This window comes from Myotis brandtii, unplaced genomic scaffold, assembly GCF_000412655.1.
Source record: "Myotis brandtii unplaced genomic scaffold, ASM41265v1 scaffold539, whole genome shotgun sequence".
Lineage (NCBI taxonomy): Eukaryota > Metazoa > Chordata > Mammalia > Chiroptera > Vespertilionidae > Myotis > Myotis brandtii.
Genome location: NW_005369984.1, coordinates 168,025 through 185,092, shown reverse-complemented (window position 1 = coordinate 185,092; position 17,068 = coordinate 168,025). Strand labels below are relative to the sequence as shown.

The 17,068-nt window shown below is 61.3% G+C and overlaps 3 protein-coding genes across 5 annotated transcripts in view; 1 reads left to right on the top strand and 2 right to left on the bottom strand.

Moving 5' to 3' along the window:
- Nucleotides 1-4,509: 4,509 nt before the first annotated feature.
- LOC102239752 (putative gametogenetin-binding protein 1) lies at nucleotides 4,510-13,548 on the bottom strand. 2 transcript variants are annotated; one of them, XM_005878021.2, is made up of 6 exons: nucleotides 13,165-13,548; nucleotides 12,094-12,389; nucleotides 8,115-8,209; nucleotides 7,800-7,944; nucleotides 6,787-6,926; nucleotides 4,510-4,774 (listed from the first exon to the last, which is right to left on the bottom strand). In XM_005878021.2, exons 3-6 carry the CDS (start codon nucleotides 8,121-8,123, stop codon nucleotides 4,709-4,711), a joined length of 360 nt encoding a protein of 119 aa, XP_005878083.1. In that variant the 5' UTR covers nucleotides 8,124-8,209; nucleotides 12,094-12,389; nucleotides 13,165-13,548; the 3' UTR covers nucleotides 4,510-4,708. The 2 variants fall into 2 exon arrangements, with proteins under 2 accessions (XP_005878083.1, XP_005878082.1); XM_005878020.2 differs by lacking the exons at nucleotides 12,094-12,389; nucleotides 13,165-13,548 and adding an exon at nucleotides 8,476-8,635.
- Nucleotides 8,243-9,759, bottom strand: LOC106728125 (gametogenetin-binding protein 1-like). The gene is made up of 3 exons (XM_014549210.1): nucleotides 9,344-9,759; nucleotides 8,671-8,783; nucleotides 8,243-8,322 (listed from the first exon to the last, which is right to left on the bottom strand). Exons 1-3 carry the CDS (start codon nucleotides 9,757-9,759, stop codon nucleotides 8,243-8,245), a joined length of 609 nt encoding a protein of 202 aa, XP_014404696.1.
- The window catches only part of BAK1 (BCL2-antagonist/killer 1), a 6,214-nt gene continuing 1,596 nt past the window's right edge, over nucleotides 12,451-17,068 (top strand). Inside the window, exons 1-4 of one of the 2 annotated variants that reach the window (XM_005878023.2) lie at nucleotides 12,451-12,768; nucleotides 14,580-14,680; nucleotides 15,559-15,691; nucleotides 16,011-16,154. In XM_005878023.2, coding sequence (XP_005878085.1) covers nucleotides 14,611-14,680; nucleotides 15,559-15,691; nucleotides 16,011-16,154 — 347 coding nt within the window. In that variant the 5' untranslated portion in view covers nucleotides 12,451-12,768; nucleotides 14,580-14,610. The remainder of the gene's footprint in view (nucleotides 12,769-14,579; nucleotides 14,681-15,558; nucleotides 15,692-16,010; nucleotides 16,155-17,068) is intronic. The other variant, XM_005878022.2, reaches the window with a different exon arrangement.

Sequence of the window (17,068 nt, the reverse complement as noted above, 5' to 3'; positions counted from 1 at the left end):
GTGACAAACCAAAAATGCCTCCAGATGTTGCCTGGCAGACAGAACTGCCCGGCTGAGATCCACTGCCCGAGTGCCCTCCTCTACCCCACCTGCCACCTGCCGGGCTCAGGCTCACCCCGCTCACTGCGACGCTGTGACGGCCTCCTGAAGCCCCTACTCCACCCCCCACGGTACACCCTGCCACGCCACCCTCCCAGCTTACAGCCCTCTGTGGCTCCCACTGGCCTGAGGATCAATGCCGAGCCCTGACTGCCTCCCCAGCTCTGCATCGTGCCCCCTCCTGCCTGCCCTCCCTTGCTCATTCCATGTTGAGCCACCACGCTGGCCATTTCAGACAGGGAGACACGCCCCCGGGGCCGGCCTTCATGGTGTGTCTGTCTGTCCAGGGCAGGGGAAAGCGGGTCCCATTGGTCCCCTAGCCTGGGAGCGGTGAGGACTCCAGGAAGCGCTGGGGAGCTGAGCTCTACAGAGTGGGTGGGGGCGGTCGAGGGCAGCGGGGGAGACTGGCAGTGATGGGCAGAGGCCTGAGAGGATCGGGAAGCTGTGGCTGGGTTTGGGCCCCAGCAAAGGCACTGAGAACGCAAGTGTGAAGGGGGGATGGCAGGGAGCAAAGGGTTAAACGTGAGGCGGTGGCCTGAACAAGCAGGCGAGGGGGGGGGGGTGGTTTGGGGGGGCCAGGTGGTCCTGGCCTGGGGAGAGAGGTGGACAGTGGGGTCACGGTGCAGGCTGTGCCCTGGCAGGCATGGCCTGTCCCTTCCCTTCACCTGTCAAATTCCCTCTCTCCCCCTCCCGCCCGCAGGCCCAAACCACAGCCTCCTCCTGGAGGCCCCAGGGCTCCTCCCTGCTCCTCGTCTGCAGTCTCCAAACCTGTTACAGCAGCAGCATCTGATTTTGTTGTTGGGTCTGTTTTAACGCCCCCCCCCCGCCCCCACGAGAGAGGTGACGGAGCCTTGGTCTGTGGGCAGGTGAAATCAGCAGACGAGCCCCAGCTCCCGCCTGGGCCCTCGGGGTCAGGGCCGCAGGGAGAGGAAGCACCAGGGTTCAGTGGCTCCACGGTGGCCCAGCCCATCCTCCCAGGAGCATTTGCTGCACATCAGCGAGCACACACCCTGCTGGTGCCAACCACCCCTGCTGCCGCCCCCCCAACTCTCTCTCACACACACACACACACACACACACGCACACACGCTGAAGTCCACACACACGCGCGCACACGCGCACACACACGCACACACACACGCGCACACACGCGCACACACGCGCACACACGCACACGCACACACACGCACACACGCTGAAGTCCACACACACACACACGCACACACGCTGAAGTCCACACACACACACACGCGCGCGCACACACGTGCACACACGCACACACGCACACACACGCGCACACACGCGCACACACGCACACACGCACACGCACACACGCACACGCACACACACGCACGCGCACACACGCACACACACGCGCACACACGCACACACGCCGAAGTTGCCCGCACATGATCAGCTGCCCACTTGCCTTCAGTGGGACCTTCTGGGGCCCCACACCCACGGTCGCCCCTCTTCCTCTCCAGCCTCTGGGGCAGGGGTGGGTGTTCCACTGCACAAGGTGCAAAGGTGCTCCCGGTGCTGAAGACAGTGGTGCGACCCCCGCCCCTCGCAGCCCCGAGCCTCCCAAGGGGCCTCCCTGCTCCACTCCCCCCTCCCGCCCCCCGCAGCCTCTTCCCCACTCAGGTGAGAGTTTTTAAAATTGATTTGAGAGAGAGAGAGAGAGAGAGAGAGAGAGAGAGAGGCATCAGTTTGCTGTTCCACTTATTGATGCCTCCACTGGTTGCTTCGTGCATGTGCCCTGATGGGATGGAACCCGCAACCTTGGCCTATCAGGACGACACTCTGACCAACTGAGCTCCCGGCCAGGGCCCAAGGGAGACTTTTAGGAGGTAAACCACATGTTGTCACTTGTCACTGATAAAACAACCCCTGAAATTTCAGCTCCGCAAATTTCCATTTCCTGCTTCCTTCCTGGCCTCCCCTCCCACTCACCCCCTTCCAGCCACACCGGTCCTCCTGGTCCTCAGCCCACCAGGTGCTCCGGCCGCAGCGCATGTGCACATGCTGAGCTCCTGCTGTTGGGCCGTGCCCCACCCCTCGCTCCCGCCCTCCCTGGCGCTCCTGCTTGCACACCCCGTCACTCCTGAAACAGCACCTGTCACTCCGACAGCTTACGCTTATTATTTACCCCCCTGGAGATAGTAAATGCTCAGAAAAGTGAGGGCTCTTTTGTTTTGTCCGCTGCTCTATTCCTCAGCGCCTGGGATGGGAACGGGGATAGCAGATGCTTGGTAAATGCTGCTCCATGCCACACAGCACTTCCTTCAGCCACAGGAGCCCGGACTCTCCCATTTCACAGAGGCAGGAACTGAGGTTCAGAGGTGTGGGGCCTGCCTGCAGCCAGCCCAGCCCCTCCCCTCTGCCTGTCTGCTCCCCATCTCATTTCCCACCTGGAAAATAGTACAGCTGGTTTGCCGCCCGCCCCCTCCCTGCCCCCCAATTTGAGCCAGTTAGAAAGAGACACCCTCACTGGGTCTCAGAGCCCTCTCACCCTGAGCACGGCAGCGCCCACCTGGCACGGACAGCAACTGTAGATGCCACCCAGCCCCCAGGTCTGACCCACAGACGCGTCTGCGGTTCCCTCGAAGCCTTTCAGAAATGCAGGGCCCTCCGCGCGGTGTGAGCCTGAGCCCAGCCCTGTGTGCTCGCCCACCGTGCCCACCAGGCCTTCGCACAGCACATCCCCAGGTCCTGTCCCCACGGCCTCGCCACCCATCCAGAGCCAGGCCCAGGACCCCTAGAGGCCGGCCAGGCCTTATGCCGGTGCCAGCTTCCTGCTCCTGCCTCGGCAGATGCCCCCATCCTGCCCCCTCCACCCCACCTTCCTCTCCGTGGGTCATGGGAAGTGGATGGGGTGGAGGCAGAGGTGGCATGGCCTGCACTTGACAGGAAGGAGCAGAGTCCCCCTCTTTGAGCCGAGGGCCCTGCCCCTCACCCCTCCTAGCCTGAGCCGAGGGGCCTGGCCTGCCCTGACCCACTATGGTGCCGGCCTGGACCCAGGAGCCCAGGCGGGCCCCTCCCAGGGCAACCGGAAAGGGGACGAAGCTCCGTCCTGCTGTGCTCTGGGCCCCAGGGCTCCCCACCCCCTGCACAGCTGGCCCCAGGTGGGGGCGATCAGGAAGGGGAAGGAGAGGTGTCCTCTGGGGTCCCTGCAGGGGAGAGCAGGGGTCTAGCGCAACCAGCCTTCCCAACAGCCAGCTCTCTGGGGAAAGCATTAGAGCACAGGTGAGTCGTACGGCCACAGGCTGCTTCCCGCTGACTCAGGGGGCAGCCCAGACGCCCGGCCTCCAGCCCCGCGGGTGGCTGAGTCAGGCAGGCAGGGCCTGGCCAGGAGGCCGGGGAGAAAGCCCCAGCCCCGTGGGCCACCTGCGCTCTCATGGTCTGGGGCTAGGAGGGGGGACCCCCCTCACCGGCTGGGCTGCTCAGGGACAGGCCGGTCACTGAAGTCTCCCTACACCATCCCAAGCAGGTGCCACCACCCAACAAGCAGCTGTTACCAGTCACGTGACTGAGAGAGGCCTCCATGTTCTGATATTGAACTTCAGCTCTGCAATAGGGTCAGGCTAGACGTGGGGTGGGGGTGGGGGTGCCCATGGAGCAGAGCAGGCCAGACCAGTCATGAGAAGAGCTGGGGGCAATGTGAGTGCTCTCTCTCTCTCTCTCTCCCAATCTCTCTCTCTCTTCCAATCTCTCTCTCTCTCTCTCTCTCTCTCTCTCTCTCTTTCTCTCTCTCTCGCCTCAGAGCCTTGGACCACGGAAGGGAAGGGACCCTGGTCCTACCGGGAGCCACCAGCACCTCCAGACAACAGCACCTCCTGGTGTCCAAAGCAGATCCCGTATGAGGTGAGCCTCCAGCCCCCGCCCACCCCCACTGCTGGGCGGAGGGCCAGGCCTCCTGGACGTCTGGACCTCCTGCCCAGGCCCCCCGAGGCTGGTGCTGAGCTTGGCGTGGGCTGCCACCAGGGGCAGCGGGAGGGGCGCTCTGTATTGACCCCAGGGACCTTCACCTGCCCAGCCCAGCCCCCGAGGCAGGCCCCATGGCCCCAGGCCTGCTTTCCTGGCTTTGTCCCTGTGCTGGCGGGGCAGGAACTTCCTGCTGGAGAATTCCCGGATCCTCCCTGTGAGGCCGCAAGCCCGGCCTGGGAACTGGGGCGGGAGGGAAGTCAGGGACCTGCAGACCGGGCAGGCCCGGGCCAGGGTCCTTCCCACCCCTGCCAAGTGCACAGACCTCCTGCCCAGATGCCCAGACACGCGCTGCACCTGCCCCCGGAGCCCAGGGCGCTGCAGGCACAGACTGGGGACTAGACTGACCCCCCCCCGCCCCCCTCTGACTGCTGAGCTGGTTCCGGGTGCCGATGAGCGGCAGGGTCCACAGTCAACCAAGCGGGCCGGAGTCAAACTGGGCTTTATTCATAACCTCACAGCCCACGTCCGACTGTGGGACAGTCTGCTGGCAGCCGCCCTGCAGACGCATGGCCACCGTTTATCCCGGGACCCGGCCCGGAGCTCCTGGGCTGTTTCCTAAGGAGAGGGGCTGCCTCCCTGTGCAGGTCCGTCCGGGCCGGCGGGGCAGACTCGCCAGCACCCCTCACTCCCTCGGAGGCCAGTGTGGAGGCCAGTTTCCCAGGGCATCCATCTCCTGGAGCAGCAGGCCCTGGGGGCAGAGCGGGCGGGAGGAAGAGGCCTCAGCATCTGGGCTCCCCTCTCCCTCCAACTCGGGGGGGGGGGTTCCTTCAAAACCCCAGGAGTCCAGCACCTAGCCGGCCCTCCCGTCCTCACCTCTGCGGTGGACACCACACCAAGGGGGCTCTGCACCCTTCCCTGCAACCTAGGGTGGGGCCTCAGCCGCCTCAGCGCCCCTCTCCCAGGGCCCCAGCACTCCCCAAAGGTTGGGGGCCCCCCCCCCCCGGCTTGGTGTCCCTGAGGGATGAGAAGGGCGTGGGGTGGTGATGGGGACAGACCTCTAAACACCCACGAGAGGAATATATTCCCGAGGCAGCTGTGTCCCCAGAGTGAGGGCTGATCTGGGCCCCCACTTGCCACACCCCCCAGATACTCCCAGGCCCCTCCAATGCTGCTCAGGCCACCCTAGGACTGTGAGCCCTGGGCAGGGGCAGGCAGGCTCAGGGGGTGGTGCTGGGGGGAGGAGGAGGAGGAAGAAGAGGGAAAAGGCAAAGGCGAGGGGCCCTGCCAAGCTGACCTGCAGCCTAGGGTGGGTTGGGATGTGGTGGCTCAACCCTGTCCCCAGAGCTCAGAGGGGTGCCTGTGAGGCGCCACCCCTGCCAAGCTGACCTGCAGCCTAGGGTGGGTTGGGAGTGGTGGCTCAGCCCTGTCCCCAGAGCTCAGAGGGGGCCTCCGGACAATGAGAAGGCTGCCCTGGGCGCCTGGCGGGCCTGTGCTCCTGTAGCCAGAGCCCTAACCCTGAGTGCCCGGTGCAGGTGACGCCCGGCCGTACACTCTTCATCGCCAACAGCCCTTTCACGGGCAGAGGCCTGAAGACCCGCCTCCCAACCCGCTGCTCGTCCTTCCTTCCTTCCTTCCTTCCTTCCTTCCTTCCTTCCTTCCTTCCTTCCTTCCTTCCTTTTTTTCAATTGATTTTTAGAGAGGAAAGGAGAGGGAGGGGTCAGTTTGTTTTTCCACTCATTGATGCATCTGTTGGTTGATTCTTGTAGGTGCCCTGACCGGGGATTGAACTCGAAACCTTGTTTTATCAGGAGGATGCGCTAAGCAGCTGAGCTGCCCGGCCAGGGCCCAACCCTCTGCTCTTTCCTTTGGTAAACCACACAGGCAGGGGCATGTGTCCACTGAGTGGAAGGATGAGCTGATGAATGAATAGAAATTAAGCAGAAATGACCCCAACTCATCTTTCCACAACAGAGCCATCAATGCGCCCCCGAGGAGCTGGGACAGGCCGAATGCTTAGGCTGCTGTCAAGGGTGGGCAGTGGTGGTCTGTGGTGTGACCAGCAGAGTCACTATCCGGCACCTGTGTGTGTTTGTGGGGTCAGGCATGGGTGTGAAGGGGAGAGAAATAGAAAATGAGCAACAGCATGTGAGTTGCAGATGTACTAGAAGCCTTAGAGCCACTAGACAAGCCCCTCGTGTTCAGATAAGGAAACTGAGGCTCAGAGAGGGAAAGGACCTGCCCAAGGCCACAAGCAAGTGGGTGGCAAACTTAAGCCTCAAGAGTGGACATTGGTCCTGGCCGGTTTGGCTCAGTGGACAGAGCGTCGGCCTGTGAACTGAAGGGTCCCGGGTTCGATTCCGGTCAGGGCACATGCCTGGGTTGCAGGCTGGCCCTGTGCAGTCCCTGGTCACCCTAGCCATAGCGCTTTCTTCATCCACTCCCCAGTAGGGGGTGTGCAGGAGGCAGCCAATCGGTGATTCTCTCTCATCATGGATGTTTCTTTCCCTCTCTCTGAAATCAATAAAAATATAATAGTAATAAAAAAGAGTGGAGATTTGAACTCTGGGTCAAATGAGAGACAGAGAGACTGATGGGGAAGTGTGTGTGTGCAGGGGTCAGGGTCGGACTCTCAGAAATACCACCAAGAAGGGATCATGCCCCCCCTACCCAGGCAGAGGGGGGCTGGAGCCTGGGCCGGGGCCAGGGCCATGGGAGGCCTCCCATCCGCTTTCGCCAGTGTCCTCGGGCAGCGTGGCATACCTGGTCACCCAGAATGCTCTCCAGGGTGATCTCTGATGGGACCAGTGGCTCCAGGCTCTCAAGGCTGCGCATCTTCCGGAGGCGGAGGCGGGACTCCTGCTGTGCTTCCAGAAACTTCTTTAACTCTGACTCCACGAAACCTGAGAGCCAGAGAGATGGGCAAGGGACAGGCAGGAGTAGGCTGGAGCAAACTGCCGGAGGCCGAAGGAAGAGGCGGCTCTGGCTCCCATCCTGGCCCCACAGTCCCTGGTCACGCTGGCCATGGTGCTTTCTTCACCCACTCCCCAGAGCCAGCCACACGACGCCTCCCCAAGAAACTCGCTTCCATGGGCTCCCTCCGGCAAGCATGAGTGTGAGTCTCTACTCCCCTCCAGCCACCAACTCAAGAGCATGGATCTGGAACCATCCCAACGACCTGGGCTCAAGTCCCAGCCCTGCCACTTCCTAGCTCTGTGATCTTGGGTGAGTTACTTAACCTCTCTGTGCCTAGCTTCTCTGCTGTGAAGTGGCGCGTATAAGACCTACCCCAGAATCCAGTACATTATTTTGTGAAAAGCGCTTAGAGAAGGAGATGGCCCACAGAAATGATTATGTAAAGGTTACACTTGATCTTAGCCAAAAGGCCGAGAACCTATTATATAAAGGTTAGCAATGACTCTGTATTATCACACTCCCCCCTCTCTCATCTGCCCTCAGGGACACCCTCTGGGGCCCTGTCACAGCAGTGCCCACCTGATGGGAAAACCAGAGCTGGAGGTGGCCACTGAACGGAATTCCGGGCGGGGATTCCCAGCCCAGTCACACCTTCACCTCGCGGTCTGCACACCCCAAGGGAGGAGGACCCTACCTAGAGGAGCTAGCCTCCCGCCCAGCCACTCTCTGACCAACCTCCCGGGTGGCCATCTTATGTCCTATGGCACCACCTGGTGGTCAGAACTGGCATCGCACCCATGAGCCCATAGAAAACGGGACTGCCTGGGCGTGTGGGGAGGGGAGGTGGGCACCCCGCTTACCCACTGTGTCGATTGGCCTAAATGTCTTATGCAGTGGCGACTGGAGGGGGACTGGGACGCAGAGCTTGAATGAGCTGTCCTCTTCCTCCATTTCCTCTTCCTCCCCTTCCTCCTCGTCGTCAGGTGAGTCTTCCTCGAGAGGCAGCTGAGGGTGTTTCGGGTCACTGAGCAGGTGAGAAGGGCCCCTGCCTGCAGCCCCGCCTCCACATGAAACAGGAAGCAGCCGGAGCGGCCCCCCGAGGTGAAGGCAGGACCGAGCCTCACTCCTGGGCCCCACCCCGCCTCCCCCGGCGGCCCCAGCTCGGCCCCACAGACCTTGGCCATGGCCAGTTTCTGAAACTGCTTGTACAAGGTGAGGATGTGGTTCCAGGGAGTTGCCTCCACCTTCAGAGAAGCCGGCCTGAGGTCTCCTGTGAAGGGCAGTCACCCGACCGTCAGCTGGGTCAGCTGGCAACGGGGGTGGGCTCGGCCCGGCCGGGCAGGGACAGCTGGAGGTTGGGCTGGGGGGAGGCCGCCTGGTTAGCTGGCAACGGGGGTGGGCTCGGCCCGGCCGGGCAGGCACAGCTGGAGGTTGGGCTGGGGGCAGGCCGCCTGGTTTTCCTTAGCAAACACCTGCTATGCCCAGGCACAGTTCTGGGCACTTTACAAGGACATTTCATTTCATTCTTGCAACTACCTTCTGAGGCAGGACCTATCGCACTCTCATGTTATAGAGGAGGAAACGGGCACACAGAAAGGCCGAGCAGTCTGCTGCCAATACACAGCTTGGCCCAGTGGAGTTGGGACCCCAAGCAGCCTGCCTCCAGCCTTCCCTTAGGCTGTGTCCTTCCCGGCCCAGCCCGAGTCCTGGAAAAAGAGGGCTGTTTCTGACCCCGCCCCATTCCGTCCAGCAGCTGCTGCTCCTCCCCGGCAAGGGCCTCAGGGCTGACCTCCAGTGGCCCCGTGGCCCCCTGCTCCACCTCCAGGGCTTGGGCAAAGTGGCCCCTGATCCCAAAGCAGAGTCAGGTGGGGGTGGCAGTGGGGGCCCAGAGACTTGGTAAAGGCCCCGGACACCCCCACGTCCCCCAAGGCTCTCCCACAGGCCCTACTCAGCCCCTCCATCCTCCTGCTCCCAGCTCCCCGCTGGGCCCTCTGGGGCTTCATCCTGGAGGCGGGAGGGGGCGGGGGACCAGGAGGAAGAGAGTGGGGTAGGGGCAGGTGGAGTGGGAACGGTGGCCCGCCTCACCCCGCAGGCGCCTTTCCGGCCCCAGCAGGACTCCTTTCCTCTGGAGCCCCCATCCCCAACCCTCACTTGTGGGAGGACCCTCATCTCTGCTTCCTTCCACACCCCCAACACACCCCTCCGGTGCCTCCTCACCCTGATGTTGTCCATCCTGCCCACCCAGGTGCCCTGTCCAGTCCTCTACCCTCCAAGACTCCCAGTCTTGGCACACACACACACACACACACACACACACACACACACACACACCAGCTTCCATCCAGGCCTTGTCCCAATTCCTCTGCCCCAGGCCCCTTCCCACCACCACCGCCCAGCCCCTCACCTGTCTGGGGCCCCTGCTGCCTCCTCCTCCTCCTCTTCCCTCTGCGCCTTCTCAGACAGGTTGCCCAGGACCTCCTGGCTTCCTCTGGGCAGCACCCACTTTACCTCTACACCTGGGGCCATGAGGCTCAAGACCTTCATGGAGGGGGTGGTCTGGGCCCTCATGCCCCCCAGCCCCAAGGGATCACGCTGTGGTAGGGCCTCAGAGGGGGTGCGGTGCCCCTGGGCCGGCCGCCTGGGCTCCTTCCTCCCCACTCGCCCCTGGCGGTCCATCATCAAGGACCCAGGGCTCGCCTCATCTCCCAGCAGGGTCCCCTCGGAGCTCTTCCGGCCGCCCGTGCTCCCCACCAGGAAGAAGCGGAGCATGGAGGAGCGGTCCAAATTTCGAGACCGAGGGGTTGGAGCTGGGCTCGCCATCCTGAGAGGGACCCTGACTCGGAGGGAGGGGCCGTAGCAGCCCCCCAGGACCAACTGCTTAAGAACTGGAGGAGCTTTCAAATTAAAAGCTCCAGGAGTTCTAGAAGGCAAAGGGCAGGCAGGCGGGAGGCGGGGAGTGATGGGGGAACGAGGGGGGGGATTAGCTGGGGACAGAGAGGGCTGGGGGTGCTGAGGCAGGGAGGAGGCCTGGGGAGCCAGCCTGCGGGTGGTTGGTGAGGAAGCATGTGGGTGGTGGGCAGAGGAGGTTTGGGGAACCCGGGCCCTGAGAAGGGGGCAAGGGGTCTGGAGGACTCGGCACCCCCTCTCTGCACCTGCTGGTCTTTCCCTGGCTGTGGCCAGAGGGCCCGCCCTTCTCTCCCCTCCAGGTACTTGGTTCACTTGGGTCCAGGTGGGCGCACAGACCCTTTTGTTTCCCCCAGAGAATTCCTTTATTGAAACTTTTATTAAGTTTTACCATGAAACTTGACATACATGATGGAAAATACATACTGATTACATGTCCTTCAATGGTATTGCTCTGTAGGGTACTGCTAATTCCAGGGGACCCTCCAGTATTTGAATTAGGTGGCAGAGCTCATTTCTGTCCTTCAAACAGTGCCCATTTTCCATTTGTTGGTAGGAAATGACGGATTTTTTTGTTTTGTTTTTATCTTTATTTATTTATTTATTTTAAAATATATTTTATTGATTTTTTACAGAGAGGAAGGGAGAGTTAACATCGATCAGCTGCCTCCTGCACACCACCTACTGGGGATGTGCCCGCAACCAAGGTACATGCCCTTGACCGGAATCGAACCTGGAACCCTTCAGTCCATAGGCCGACGCTCTATCCACTGAGCCAAACCAGTCAGGGCGTTGTTTTGTTTTTAATATATTTTTATTGATTTTAGAGAGGAAAGAAAAGGAGAAATAGGAACATCAATGATGAGAGAGGATCATTGATTGGCTGCCTCCTGCATGCCCCCACACTGGAGATCGAGACTGCAACCCGGGCATGTGCCCTGAACGGGAATCGAACCCTGACCTCCTGGTTCATAGGTCAACACTCAACCATGGAGCCATGCCCGGCCAGGTGGAAATGACGTTTTTATATATTTTGAACCAGCCTGTGTACTTTTGACTCCACACCAAGGTGCATCCGTCTCAATCATTGATTTTCATCAGGTATTGACTTCTGAACTCCCCCAGGAGCTCAGTGTCCAGCGAGCAGCCCTGAGTCCCATGGGGACCCACGCAGCGGACAGTCGGTGCTGCCAGTTCCATCAAACGACTGCGAGCTCCACCCACACCCCCAGCTAGCTCTATTACGTGCAAAAAGTCAGCCCGAGCTGGTTTGGCTCAGTGGATAGAGCGTCGGCCTGCAGATTGAAAGCCCCCTGGTTCGATTCTGGACAAGGGCACATACCCCGGTTGTGGGCTCGATCCCCAGTAGGGGGCGTGCAGGAGGCAGCCGATCAATGATTCTCTCTCATCATTGATGTTTCTATTTCTCTCTCCCTTCCTCTCTGAAATCAATAAAAATATATTTTTAAAAAATTCAGCATGTGAGTTTCAACAGTGAAGAAACATTGGTAATTTTGTCCTGAAGTTCAAACTGTTTTTCAAAATATTTGAGCTGAGTATCTTTGGGACAAAACTGTAGTCGGTCAAAATCGAGCCCACATTCCCCTTTTGCTACAACTTTCCCCTCTTGTTTTCAGCAAGATTTAGCGACTCCATTAAGTAAATATAGGGGTTATTCTTTTCAAATTCATCACATCTTGAAGGGTGACATCCAATTGTATTGAAAAACATTTTAGCCCTAACCGGTTTGGCTCAGTGGATAGAGCATCAGCCTGCGGACTCAAGGGTCCCAGGTTCGATTCTGGTCAAGGGCATGTACCTTGGTTGCGGGCACATCCCCAGTAGGGGGTGTGCAGGAGGCAGCTGATCGATGTTTCTCTCTCATTAATGTTTCTAACTCTCTACCCCTTCCCTTCCTCTCTGTAAAAAATCATTAAAATATATATATATATTTTTTAAGAAAAGAAAAGCAGAGATCTGCCCAACATTACTTTTAAAAAAACAACATTTTATCTGTTTGTGCCAAATGCGGTGCATCTTTTCCAACTGGAATCATAAACTCCCACTCCACACCCTGTATGACACCCGGTAAGTCATCGTGTGCTTTGGGAGCCTGCCCCCCAAATCCCTCTGAGCAGAGGCTCCGTCAAGTTTATACCAATATCCCCAAACTTGAAGCGACTCATAACTGCGGTGCCCAGTTGTCCCCGGCGGAAGCGCAAGTCCCTCACTGTGGTTTCATCTGCTCACCTGCCTGTCCCCTTCGGGTTTCTAGTCCCAGAGACCACGGAGGTGCCTGGTACCTAGTTGCACGTTGAATCTCAATTTAGTATTGTTATTCCCCCGGCACCTCCAGACTCGATTATAGCGCAGCTCGGTGACTTCCGGAGAGCTCCTTAAACCAGCTGAGCCTCAGTTGGCTCATCTGTACAGTGGGTGCACGGATGGCACTACTTCCAAGCGTTGTTGAGAAGATTCAGTGAGAAGATTCACTTGCTAACGTGCAAAAGAAACATCACCATCCTGATTTTTTCCATTGGTATTGACTGATGGGAGGGAGAAAAGATCAAGGGTCAGGGGTGGGAAAAGCAGCGGGGGGAGGAGCCACCCGCGGTGGGGGCTGCCGATTGAGGGGCGAGCGCAGACCGCCCCGGCTGGAGGCAGTACATCCGCATCCGGCGGCTGCAGAGCGACTTCCTCTAGAGCGAGCTGATTGGAGCCGGGAGCTGCCGGCTCCTCCACGCTCGCTCCCCGGAGCCTCTTGGTGCCGAGGCTGGGACCCGCGGAGACGGCATCGGACACCACGGATTCACTGACAGCCGCTCCGGGAAGCCGGGCCTGGGCGGCGAACCCTGGAGCACCCGCTCGGGACCTCCAGCCTCGGCCCCACGGAGCCATCCCGGACCTAGGCCGGGGTCTGGGTAGGTAAGCCGGAGGGTCCGGCCCATCCTCTCCGATCGATCGAGGCAGCACCAGGCTCAGGGTGGGGCAGGGAGAGCGCTGGGAGCGGGGTGGGGAGGGGAGGCTTTGCCGGGCAGCTTCGACACCCCCCGCGGGGGCCTGATCCGGCCAGGGCTGCCTCTGGCTGCTCCTCATGCCCTGGCCCTGGGCGCCTGAGACTCGGGGCGAAGGACCGAGCCTTTTAGCAGCCTGGGCGGCCGGAGTGGAGGTCAGAGCCAAGGTCAAGGCTGGGGGAACTCTAACGGCGCTTCCTGCTGCCCAGGAGCCCTAGACTGGGTCTGCAGCCCCGCCGGGCACTTCCCCTGGGGGACATCCTGGGCTCAGCGAACCCGGTAGATGGGGTGCAGGGACTCGCCTTACCAGGAAGTCATGCCTCTTGGACGGGCAGGGGTAGGCCCTGGTCGGCAGAGGCCTCTGGTCCTGGGGCTGTGCTGCGGCTCCACCGGCTCCAGCAGGGAGCTCTGGGGCGGAGGGAGCGGGAGGTGCAGGTGCAGGCAGCATCCTCTGGCCCTGCTGTCCTGGGCTGCCGGGTTGGGGGACCAGGGGAGAGGCAAGGGCATCTTCTTCCAGGAGGAGCTGGAAGTGGGGGTGCTAGGCAAAGGCCTATTTTGAGAGGCACCTGGGGATGGAGGAGGGAGGGTCTGCCTTCTCCCCGGCCCGGCCCTGAGAAAAGAGAGGCGGAGGCCCGACAAAAATGGCCAGGCCTGAGAGAAGGGAGGCCAGAGGGTACATGGGCCTCCCAGGGAGGAGGGCGGCTCTGCCTGGCCCAGGGTGGGGCTTCACCCTCCCCGGGGATGGAGGGAGGGTGGCGGGGGGGTGTGGGGAAATGCTTGGTGTGCGGGGAAATGGAGGGGTGCAAATTGAAAGTGAAACAGCTCACGTCCTGGAACTACTCCCTCTGTCTAGGGTTCATAGCAGATCAGGCGGCCCTGCTGGGCAGAGGAAACTGGGCTGGGCAGGAGAGCAGCGTGGGGTGAGGGGGCGCCCGCGGAAGGCAGGGGGGCTGTGCTGGAGGCCTGGCTGCAAGGCAGGAATGGAGGGCACAGGCCAGGCCTGACCAGGGAGAGATGCCCGGAAGGAACACCCTCTGAGACCCACAACCCGGAAAGTAAATCTTAAGTGTATTGACATATGGGCTTGAGGAGATTCAGGTGGCCAACCTGACTCCCTGGCTAGCTCTGTGGCCGTGGGCACTCACCTCCGCGGGCCTCACCTGCCACCTGTGAAATGGGTATGACGATGCCTGCCTTGCGGGGTGAATGTGCCATTTCAGTGTCCGGCACCCCCGGGGGGAGTTCACAGCTGGGAGAAGTACACCATCGCGCTCAGAAGTGTTTGTGGCCAACAGGTCTGAGCTGGAAGGCAGGTGTGTTCTGACCAGCCAAGGGCAAGTGGGACCTTCGGGGTCCTTGGCTGGAAGGTGGCGAGCCTGCAGTGGCCCTGCGGCCCTGGGCCCCTGTGCGGGGCAGGTGCGGGGCAGGTTCGGGGCTCCAGGACGGAGCCGAAATTGACTTGAGAAGCACTAGGGCCTCCTGCGGCCACCCTCCCAGGGCCCTGGACGCCGGGGGCAGGTCCCTGCATGTGGTCTTGGCTGCTTTGCTTTTCTCACCCCTGGGCTTCCCTGAAGAGTAGCCAGTGAAATGCAAGTGGCTGGAGCTCGGACTGGGGTTGGGGAGTCGGGGTGTCGGGGCCACTTGACCCCTGTGTGGCTGTGGAACCTCTGGTCTGTGGCTCCTGCTTGTCCCCATCTTTGCTTTTCCTCACCATCCCCACAGGCTGACACTGCTCTCCCCCGGGACCTGAACAATGGCATCTGGGCAAGGACCGGGCCCTCCCAGGCAGGACTGTGAAGGGCCTGCCCCGGCCTCCAATTCGGGTAAGGGTCCTTCTGCCCCTTGCCCACCTGTACCACCAGGGCGGCGGTGAGGGCAGAGGGCAGGCGTGGACGGGACCAGGAAGGGAACTCACCTTGGACAGGGAGAAACGATCCCCACCCATTGCAGGTGGCCTGCTGGGCCAGTGATCCCCGGAAGCCCTGGAGCTGGGAGGGGCCGGGCCTGGGTTGCAGAGGTGGGAGGGGCTGGGGAGTGAGCGGGCCCTGGGACAGTGCCATTCCAGTGCCAGGGGCGGTGCCATCCCAGTGCCAGGGGTGGGATGGGCAAGAAGAAGGAAGAGTAGGTGTGGCTGGCCTGTCCCTGTGGGAGGAGAAATGAGGAAGTAGATGGCTTATCACCCGGGGAAAACAATCGATCTCACCTTTGGGAGGAAGTAAGATGGCTGCCCTTCCCTCTTCCCAGGGGACCTTGGGAAGCCTGCAGCTCTCTCGGGCTGTTCCCTGGACTTTGGGCTCAGCCCAGGTCTGTCACTATGTCCCTGTCTGACGTATGGCCCCACGATCCCTAAGCCATAGGGCTGGACTTGTCACACGGAACTCGGGGCCCAAATACCCGGGTTATCCTGGCCCCGCTGCGCACTCTGGCTGTGGGACCTTGTGCCACCCTCCCGGCCTCAGGCCGCATTCCCGCCCGCAAGTGGGGACCGCCTACCTCCCAAGGCTGTCGTGCGTGCGGACTAGGTGGAAAGTGCCGGGAGACTAACCCGCACCCAGTAAGCACTGGGGGTGGACTCGGGGCTGCAGCGGGGAGCCTGCTGCCTGGGGTGAGGACAGCGGTGACCTTGAGGAAGAGTACCCATCCCCAAGGCTGGGGCTGCCCGATCCGGCCTTCCTCCCTGACTCCCGGCTTTGATCCTCAGAGGAGCAGGTGGCCCGGGACACAGAGGAGGTTTTCCGCAGCTACGTTTATTACCGCCATCAGCAGGAGCAGGAAGCTGAGGCGGCTGCCCCCCCTGACCCAGAGATGGTCACCTTGTCCCCAGAGCCTGACAGGTGAGCAGAGCCCCACGGGGACACCTCAGGGAGGCGGGTGCTCACATGGGCCACCATGGAGGTCCTGGGAGCTGGGGGGCTCTGTGGGGGGCCTCTTGCCCTTCTTTCTTTGTGGCTCCTTATTCATCTTGGGCTCCCCCCCACCCCCCCGCCCCGGGGCATCTTGTCCCTGGGCCGAGCCCAGCCCTCACATCTGAGAACACTGTGGGGGCCTCCGGGGAGGGATGCAGGCTGGGGCACCCCGGGCAGAAGGCCTAGCCGGTAGCCTGGGCCCGGCCCTGACACCTGTCCCTTGCCCCCTGTTGCCTCCCGCCTCCAGCACCTTGGGGCAGGTGGGCCGGCAGCTCGCCATCATCGGGGACGACATCAACCAGCGCTTCGACTTGGAGTTCCACACCATGTTGCAGCACCTGCAGCCGACCCCAGAGAACGCCTACCAGTACTTCACCAAGATCGCCTCCAGGTAGGCCCGGCCCTGCCTCTGCCCGAACCCCGCGCCTCGCCCTGCCCCTGGGGGGACACACTTCTCTGTCAGTGTCAGGAGGCCTGTTTGCTTCCCCGTGTCTGCTGTTAATTCACGTGTGGCCTCGGCCCGTCTTTGCTTGCTGGGTCCCAGACTCCTCATCTCCGGAGCGTGAGCACTTGACCGTTTAGATCAGGACTGCGGACGGGGCCCGGGTGGGTAGGTCCCCAGAGCCGCCCTGCCCAGCCAGGAAACAGCTGTCCTTCTGATTTAGAGCCACATTTCACACCAAAGACAGTAAGGTTGCCGCCTGCTACCAGGTCCCGGAATAAGTAGTTGGTGTGGTGGTTAGAGACCAAATGCCTGGTCATGGCTTGGCTTTGCCACTTGCTGTCTTTTGAACTGCCTGGCCCTCCGTCTCCTCGTCCATAAAATGGAGAGGGCCGCTCAGGACGGGGTCTGCATGCACAAGGTGTTAGCTGGAGTGAGAGCAGGGGGAGCAGTAGGCTTAGGCTTAGGGTTAGGCTTAGGGTTCGGGTTCCTGTTCAGCTGGAGCCCCACCCAGGCCCTCAGAGGCCAGCCCCACCCATGTGGTTCCAGGATTTGTCCTAACCTCCTCTTCTGTCCTTTTCTCTCTGCTGTCCCTCGGCTGCCAGGCCAGCAGCAATGCCCACAGGTAATCTCCCTGCTGCCTCTGTCCACTGCTCTGCCCTGTGCCCCCTGCTCCCGCAGCACCGGGCCCCGGTGGTGGTGGCGGCGGCGGCAGTCCCATCCTGTGCCCTCTGAGCTTTCTCCTTTCACAGAGATGCAGGCTCTCCCCAAACAGCAGCCAGGCGGGCACCTCTGCCACCTTGACTCACTGCTAAGCCGTGTTGCTTTCCTGCCTGGGGCGGGGGGGGGCGGGCAGCCCCCTG